At 42.3% G+C, this 9471-nt stretch overlaps 1 protein-coding gene across 1 annotated transcript in view; it reads left to right on the top strand.

The window, feature by feature from the left end:
- The window catches only part of PTPRG (protein tyrosine phosphatase, receptor type G), a 350734-nt gene that overhangs the window by 222138 nt on the left and 119125 nt on the right, over positions 1–9471 (top strand). Inside the window, exon 6 of the mRNA XM_019536996.1 lies at positions 7355–7421. Within this exon, the coding sequence (XP_019392541.1) occupies positions 7355–7421 (67 nt within the window). The remainder of the gene's footprint in view (positions 1–7354; positions 7422–9471) is intronic.

Raw genomic sequence — 9471 nt, 5'->3', positions numbered from 1 at the left:
GTACTGCTGAAAGATCTTGAATGAAAACCCATTTGGCTCATCTGCTCACCCACACCTGATACACCTGCACTCTTTTTCCATCCTTTCATTCAGAAATGGAGTATTTATTAAGATACCAGAGATTTAACAGGGTAGACCCCAAGAGACAAAAGGGTGGGGAAGGACATGCTTTGTGCAAAACAGTAAGATGTGCTTTCCAGCCTCATAAGGCTCCAATTCTTGTCCCTTACTGCAGAGATAAGTGCAGAGTTAAAGCACCGTTGTTCAGGAGTATTAGGACTAACAGCCACTGGAGCAATAAAATAATGTAGCTCAAAAGGTGTAAGACTAAACAGCTTTATCAGCAGTGTGTGGAACGCTTTTCTCTTGGCGGGGGACTTCTTTGTTTTCTTTGACTCAACTATCTTGAATTTTTGGAAATCTGTTGTTGTATGTGTGTGTATGTATTTATATATCTATATATGTATATAAATTTAGAATTTCCTATGTGCATTATCGTGGCATTTTGGGATGAAAAGAATGGAAATGAGGACCATTTCTACCCAAGTATAGCGCTGGCATCTGTCCAATAACAGTAGACTGATTATAAGAGAATAGATTGCTTAACCATGTTGATTGTCTTGGAAGTTTACGGGATGATTTAATCTCTTCAACGTAGCTAATTTATAATTGTTCACTTTCTTTCTCTATAAATTGTTTGTGAAGAGGCTTCAGAGCCTGAATCTTTGGCTCACAGGCAATAGACCTCAGCGGCGGGCTGAATGGATGTGAAGCTGCACAGTCTAGGGAATTTTACCTCTGACTTTTACACCATTGTATTTGAAAGCTGAATTTGACCCATTGCCATCTCTCTGCCTCTACCGCTGTCACTTAATTCAGCTGCCACAGTTAACTGTGTAGTCATTCATCCTTGGCCAACACCATCCTTTACAACACAAGAGGATGGTCTCTGGATGTTAATGCGCTAGTGCGATGGGAGCAGCTGGCTATCTCGAATTCAAGGCATGCAGATTGTCTTGGCCATTTTACTTAGCAGATGGGTAAGGCTTGATAGATTGAAGATTAAGTTTCCAAGTCAAGGGCCAAATGTTGCATAGGGAGAGAAAAGTAAATTATAACGCCATTGTGAGGGGAAAGGCTCAGGTAGAGTATCACAAGATTGTTGCCATTCATTTTCCTCTGCCTTGCACAAAGTGCATGTCATTTTGCCTTTCAATAAAGTAGACTATGGCATGCTTCTTGCTTTGGAAATGCTTGGTAATACCCTATGTGAGCCCATTTAATGAGCTTGAAAGCAATTGCTGCAAATTTATGACAGTTTAACAAGTCTACATGCCAAAGATTTTTTTGGGTGGAAATGAGAGAAAGCTTTGTATTTCATCCCAGTTGGAAGGAACTTCAAGTTTTCTTCAGCTGTTTGTTGTTGTTGCTGTTCCTCCCTGAGGCACAGGAGATTCATGTAAATGTGTTTTTTAAGGATAGCATATTCTTTATAGCTGTATTACTGTTTCTGTTAATATTCAGGTGACTCTTCAGGTCAGCAGTCCTGGCCTTTCCTTATAGCATGTGGTGGGGCTGCCTCTGCTTGTTGTCATGCAGGTGGCTTGGAGGCCAACGCGGGTTTGGAGGAGGTGGGACGCAGTGGCGGTGGCACCTGAGATGAGATCTGCTGTCCTTCGCCCCCGCCAAATGGTTATAGATGCAGCAAATACTCACTGCAGAAATGCTTTTTAATAGAATCGCTTATGAAATTAAGTATAAAAAGTTACATTAGATAAACAAGTGTATAAAAATAAAATCTGCTCCACCAACTTGCCAAAATGGACCAGGATTTTAACTCTCAGGATTTTTTAGTTAAAAGACAGGTCTGAGTTGATTTGTAGGGCTTTAGCTGGGGGTTTTATAAATGCAGCATTTCTTTGGTTCTGCTCTCTTTTAGGATTGGGGGGGGTTGCTACAAGAGCCACCCAGATTGCTGTTTTAAGGACTTATTCCCCCAAACATCAGAGGGGCAGAGACTTGCTGCTCCTTAAACCATAAGGGTAGGGCACGGGAGCTGATTTTTTGAAAACATGACGATGGGTTATGCTTAGCACCGCACCGCCGTAATGCAGGCTGTGTGAAGTGCAAGTAACACATCGTCCTGTTGTCTGTTCATTATCTTCCCTTGCTGTGATTCAATACCAGCACTAGTGTAGCATTAAAAAAAAAAGGCTGTCTCTGATCGTAGTGTGGCTCTGACACTAGCTGTCAGGTCTGTTATCACAGCCCTGCTACGCATGCTCCGCAGACCTTTGGTCTTTTGAGTTCGAATAAAGTGATGGTTTCTGGGTGGTTGTTTTGGGGGGGTTTTGTGCCTTTCTGCCTCTTTCCTATTGGCACACGGACAAGGGCTGGTAGCAGAGCACTCTTGGGCACGCTTGCAATCACATGGCAAGCCTAGGGGACTACGGGAGCTGCCACTAACGAGTGCTGAGGTCTATCGTTGATCAGCCATGGGCACACTGTTGAGAACTGAGATACTTGTTATTTCCTATTCGAAGCATTGGAGACAGGAGCCTGTGTAAATATTAGCTGTATTTCCTGGCTTTTAGTTACTTCCCAAAATAGATGCCCTCGGGGAATGTATTGCACCTTGTGTTATTGTGTAGTTTTATGACTGCAGGATGTGGTCACTGTGCATTACCTTTTCTTGAGATACAAAAGGCTTGGCTTTTCTTTTTTTATCATGTTGCAATGAAACCATTCATCCCACCCAGGATGGCGTATGCATTAGGGGAGAAAAAAATAGCACAGGGTACACGGTAAACAAAGAAATCCTGCTTTTCTGTTTGCCTTCAGACCATCTATCCCCTAAGGTGAAAGAGCCCTATTAGCATAGGAAGTAGCATACTCATATTCTTAAACTTCAAATCTGTGTTTATTTTCCCATTGCATGATAGTTACCTATTTATTTGTGTCAAGGAGGATTACAGGCGCTGCTCAATTATAAATGATACATGCACAGATTCTATCCTGTCTTTCCTAAAGACCTTTTGGGCATTTGTCAGACTTCAGCGGGTGCTTCCTTCTCAGTAAACAGCATTTCTGGTAGCGGTGCTGTGGGTAGCTTTAGCACAATTTCAGGAGGATGCTTTCCATCCCCACGTCATTAATCCACGGTGCGGAGATACTGCCTCGGACCAAAGGCAGGAGTAGGTGTGCATTTATGAATAGGAGGCTCGTGCTAGGAAAGCCTGCCTCTGTCTCGTTCCCTTCAGGATCAGCCTTTTGAATCGGAAGTTCACGTTCTGATGCTATAGGAGGAGAAGAGTGCAGGTTTTTAATAAGGCAAAATACATATAAAAATTAAATGATTTGAGAAAAGGAAAGAAACTGAGAGTTTGGAAAAGGTTATAACCACCCCACCCCCCCATCCCCAGCATGAAGGCATTAAGCCATTCTCTGGGAGAGGAGGACGCTTTTCCTGGAGGTAGTTTATCTCATAACTTCTGATACCACAAAGGTCCTTCTCCTTTTCTTTGAAGTCCCAGCTACTGTCAGGGGCAGAACAGAGCAACGGATGAACCATGGACTGGATTTACGGAGACGCCCTCGGTCTTTATACCAGCTTCAAGGCAGACACCGCACTGGGGCTTGGTGCTCCAGAGCTGCACTCCTCTGTCAGAGGAAAGAAAAATACAGAGGAGGCTCAAGAATGAATTGCAAAGAAAGAAAGAGATGGTGAAATGTGTTTTCTTCTAAAAACTTGGACCATTACAGGAAATGAGACAATTTAAGGCTAGGTGCCACAAAGCTGCTCTCAAATTACCTCCAGCTTGAATCCCAGTGCTGGGAAGGAGCTGTTTGACTCTGTCCAAAACAGCTGCTTGTCTTGTCTTTGATAATAGGCCAGCCCCAAAGCCATGCCGAACTAGAGCCTTTCTCTTCCTTATTTACTGCTTTATTTTTATTTCTTTTTAAAATAATTCACTCTGCAAAAAAGTGCCAGCCCCCGAAATGGGAAACAAGCAGAGGCTGATTTTTTTTTTTACGACCTCTTCACCTGTGAATCAAGCCAGCTCTCTCTTTCTCAAAGCTATGCCAACAGCATGCAACATGGAGCAGGTAACAGTGCGATGTCAGGAAACGAAGGGCGGTGACTGCAAGAGCCGGGCAGAGCTTCTGCTAGGAGTAGCTGGAACGTGTCCCAGATAGGGCAAAGCCCAAACCTGGACTCCCCGACTCCTGGTTATTTGCACCGTTTTTAAAGAGAAATGACACTAAAACTGTGATTACAGGTACACTGAAACATTGGGTTTTTCCCCCCGTGAAGATTCTCAATTTCATTTTATTGCAGAACACCGCCCATTTTTGGGAGACGCTTTCAAAATGCTTACTTAGCTGGATCTTTACTAGTTGCTGCACCTCAGCAGATTAAAGGGACGTTGTCAGGGTTGATAGGCCAAAAAATTGATCTACTTTGACAAAAAATCCCATCTGGGAAGGCTTTTACCTTCAGGATGCTTTCCATCTCTTCCCCTTTTTCAAACTGATAGCAGCTGTCAGCAGAAATAAAAAGAAAGCAAACAAAATAAAACTCTGCAGGACTCACGGTTAAACTAACCATAAATAAAGTACCGCACAAGTTCAAGTTTGTTTTCCTCAAGTCATGCACTAAATTGCTAGTTGCTTGTTTAAAAAAAGAAGAAGATGTGTATGTAGTTCAATGGTAGGAGTGATTTGGTTTGAAGACATTTAAATGGATGGAAAAGACCCAGTAGCATGTCTCCCAACAGTCCTGTATTTTTAAACTGTTTACTTGTTGATTTGCCAGAAGCCATGAAGAGCCTACAAACTGGGTCAGCGAGTGGTTATTATTTATACAGCATCCAAAGTGTACATGGCACCCGCTAGGCATATAAAAGCTCCGACCTCAAAGAGCTGCAGCCTACGGAGCTAATAATCATGTTATTAGTCACCCAAGTGCTACAGGTTGGGAGCTCGTGTGGCCAGCTCTCTTTCATTGCAAGGCTTGTGGTATTTGGTCTTTTCGCTGAGACCTGCAGCTCCTGGAGTCCTGTGACTAGGAAAGACTCTCTGCTGCTGGTTTGGTTTTTTGTTTTTGTTTTTAAATGAAGTTTCTCTCCTTGTTTGGGGAGAAAAGCTTGAAAATGTGACCTAAGCACAGCTTCTAGGGTCACGATGCAAAAGGCAATTAAAGCGCTGCAAACTATATTTCACAGTTGTCAATTGTTAAAAAAAACAAAAACCTTCCCTGATTGCAGGGGAGAGGTGGCTTCTGACTTGCATTTGCTTGGAGATTGCAAAATTAGGTACTAAGTGGGCACGTCTACACATTCATTAATGCACCTTAGATACGGTACATGTAATTCACTACTTCCTTTAAGAGGTAGTGCGCAGTAGCACCAGTGCACGGTGATATAGTGACGCTTACTGCGCCTTAGCCTAATAACACTGCACAGGAGGCTATTAGCATGGTTTTTGCCGTGACACGCTACTGCGCAGTGTTATTAGGCTAATGAGTAGTAAGTGTCTCGTGTAGACGCACGTGGTGTGTCCCAGAGCCCTGCTGCCAATGGCAGGTAATGCTTACATGGAAATCGGCTTATTCTTGCTCATGTTTTTCAGCCTGCTTGTGCAAACAGGGGAAACTACAAAGCAGCCTCTGTGTCAAGTACTTCCATGCCCCTCCTCTTTCTTTGTTACCTGAGTGTCACAATATTTCATGTATTTATCCCTGTAAAGCGGGGAAGGATTATCATTTCTGCACTACAGATGGGATCTGAGACACGGAGACACCGAGCGTTTTTCCTGGCCCATGTAGGAAGCCTGTGGCAGAGCAGAAAACTCACCCTTGCTGTCCTCTAACCAGCAGCCCACATGTCCTCTCCTGCTCTTCAAAACCTGCGCTTGTGCCTGCAAATATTTACTTTCTGACATTGCCATCCTCCCCGATGGGGAGCTCCAGAGAAGCTGGAGCGGGAAGAGAAGAGCAGCAAACGTTCCCCTATTTTGTCGACAGGCTTTGCTGCGCCGCTGTGCCTTGCTGTGCCCGCCGGATTGAACGCTTGGCAGGGCTTTCTCCTGCAGCAACAGGACCAAGAAAAATGCTTCTCAGAAATGCAGGGAGAAAGCATTTAAACCCCCAAGGCCTGGTACAGGCACAGCAACTCTTTGGCACCCTGGGGACTGCAGCTCCCCCACACCTCCCTCCCCTACCACCATGGAGTTGCAGAGGCAGTGCCATTTTTGGCTGGCTGTTGTGGACCCAAGATTGCCAACAGCATGTTGGGTCGCTGCTGTTTGTTCACAGGATCACCTTCCCAGTGCAGCTCCTCCTTGGTCTCCCTCTTTTCCCCCTGGCTCTGCGCATTACTCCATCTGCCCCCAGAGCATCAAGATCCTAGATAGCCGCATCCCTCAGATTTCAAATATTGACTATTGGCAACCCCGCTCCCCCAACCAAACCCAAAGTGTGACCCAGGTAATTAATGATCGTGCTCATTAAAACAGCAAACTATTCCACCAATGCTTTACGGATGGTGGGGGGCAAAAATTGCATCCCATTCTTGGCGGCTGGTTTTTGCTGCAAATAAGGGACAGATGGAGGCTTCTTCTGGAAGCTGTGTTTGAGCTGAAAGTGGGGAAGGATGGGACTTACCTGTCCCTCTGCCTGGATTTTTACTTTACTTTTCCCTCTGGATCGTGGCTTTATCATCACAGCTAAGGACAATGTGACTTCCTGGCTCATAAGTGCTACATGAAAGCAATTTTTTGCCCTGGAAATCTGGAAGATTGCATTGTCCAAAGTTCAGAAGCTAACCCCTGAACTGCCGCGCATGATTTTATCTTTTCCTCCTCTTCCCAAATGACTCTAATGAAGCTACTTTGAAAATATAAATAGAAAAGGGGACTGTGGCCCAGCCTGCTCTGCTGGTAGAAAAGGATGCAGTTGTTGAGGTGGATTCACAGATCCGACTCCGGACACATTCAGGAGGTGATGGATGGCTGTTTAGTAACTTTAAACTACTCTTTGTCTATGAAGTTTCCCCCCCGGAAAGCAAAGCAAAAAAATTAAACTGGGTAGAGAAAACTCTGCTGTTTTGTTTTCAGGCTAAATAATATTTCTAATACGTTAATGTATTCCGAGGACACTTCCTCTTGATTTAGCCTTCCTCAGTTTATTTTATTATACCGTGTATCTGTGGCATTTGGTGAGGAACCATTGTAAATGTGAGAACTAAGCAGCTTGCTAGATAACATCTTTTTTTTTCTCTTCAGAAGATTAAACTGAGACTGTTCTGTCTGATGCCAGAATAGATTTAACCAATCATGTATCCTTTACATGTAGGTCAGTCAGAGGGACAATCCGGCACTGGATCCTATTATCCATGGGTTGAAGGGCGTCGTACATCATGGTAAGTAGCTGCATTCACTTCCTTCTTGCTGGGAAGGGGAGAGGGGCTGGAAAGTTGTCCTGCAAGGATCCGGTCACCCTCCAAAGGACACATAGAGATGTACATTCTTCATCCGCTGATGGTTAAGGGCATTAGAGCCATTATTTGATTGGTAAAGATCAGACTCATTTATTACCTGAAAATGGGTTGGGGTTAACAGTAAACAATTTGTTTCTTTTCAGCCTGTGCTTCAGGAGGCGCGAGTTATAAATCAAAACCTAGTACAATATATCATTCATATTAGTACTTCGAATGCCGCGCTGATGTTTCATTCCTGCTATTTATCTTGCATTTGCTCTAAAAATACTCCTCTCTGAAGTTTCTATTTGTTTATAAATTATTTGTCTTTCAAATTTAGGGAGCTGATAATGAAACAGAAAATTAACTATCTGTAAAAATTAATTAAACTTTGCAGCAGATGAACATCTTTCTAATGCTGACATAAATATGATCATTCGGCTGTTCTGATGCATATAAACCTATTATCCTTGAACTTATAGCAGGTACTGAAATAAATATTAATATATTTTATATTTTTATAACCAGTTTTTACTGAGGAATTTTCCTGAAACCTTATCATTGGTAATGCATCATTAGCAATGACATCAAGATACTCCAGTTCCAGAAGTACTCCTGTCAGGTTTTAATATAATGATTTGTAAAGTTTTAATAATCTCATTATAATTCAAAAGGCATCTGCTGAAATGGTATTAGGTACCATAATAAATCTCCTTTCCATCTATAGTACTGTGATAAAATATCTTTGCACCTTTTCAGAGGATTGTCTTTAGACATTAGCTAGCGCTGTAGAGCTTAACAAACATTTTTTTTCTCTTGACTAGAAACCTAAAACTAGTTGACAGTGTTGGATTAAAACAAATAGGATTTTGGATTAATTGCTCTGCTTTCAGAGTCATTTAACGTTGCAGCCAGGGACACCAATAAATCTAGTGAAAGTGAAAAATAGGGGTTAAATGATAACATACAACAAAGTCTTTAATTTAGAGAATTTTTCCATAGGTTTTGCCATTTATAAATTGCAGTGTTCGGCTGTGAAATAAAAACTACACACTGAGCTGAAAAACTATGTTGTTTTCCACAAAAATAGATGTGATTATCCAGTTCCCACTGGGTAACAAAACAGGCTGGCAAAAAAAAAAATATCAAAGATGACTTGAGCTGTTAGGATTTTTCAGCCATTGTGTAATTCGATGTTGAAGTCAAACTGTCATTTAAGGGAAACAAAATCTTTTTTAGTTCAGTGTCCTACCTGTCTCCTATTTTGTGATTTTATTTTTTTTTTTTACCCCCCGGCAAAGGTGAGCAGCATTTAATGAATCTCATCCTTTTCCTCCAAAGTGGTGTGGAAATAGCTGCAAGGGTGCAAATCATCCTGGTGTCTATGAAGTGCACCCCATTCTCCAAAATAATTGTGTGGTCAAATGTTGCCCGGTCCCTAGGCTGTGATTCCCCGACCACATAATGATTAGTCGGAGCTGGAGCTGCTTACGCACAGCAAAATCTGGGTGGATAAAAAACATGTATTTTTGTTTTACCCACAATACACAGAAGGCTACTAGCATTTTAAGTGGAGGAAATGGGTTGAGATATTTCAATAACTTGTTTCCTTATGAAAACATTAAGTTAAAACTGCAGGAAATTCTAGTTTTCCTTCCTGTTTGGGCTAATAAAAGGGCTTTTTTAAGGCTGTTATTGTTGTTGGGGAATTAGGGGTTGGATTTTTTTTTCCCTTCTACAAAACAGTTTTAAAAAGCTGTTCCCTTTTATCTGAAACATCAGTAAGAGATTATGATGACAGAATCCAAATATGTATCATGCTTTCATTTAAAAGAAAGGCATGCCATTTTGTTGCTGTGTTGAGTTAGTGGTATACGTGCTAGCTTCAGTTCTTCCACAGGGGCTCCACTTGAGTAATATATCTACCTGAGTGGGCTTTTTTCAAACTTAAATACCTACTCTCAAAGGATAGCATCTTAAAGAGCCTCTTTTG

The sequence above is a fragment of the Crocodylus porosus genome, unplaced genomic scaffold (assembly GCF_001723895.1).
Source record: "Crocodylus porosus isolate Cpor-Errol unplaced genomic scaffold, CroPor_comp1, whole genome shotgun sequence".
Taxonomy (NCBI): domain Eukaryota; kingdom Metazoa; phylum Chordata; order Crocodylia; family Crocodylidae; genus Crocodylus; species Crocodylus porosus.
Note: the sequence above shows the minus strand (reverse complement) of the source record. Positions and strands in the feature narration are given on the sequence as shown.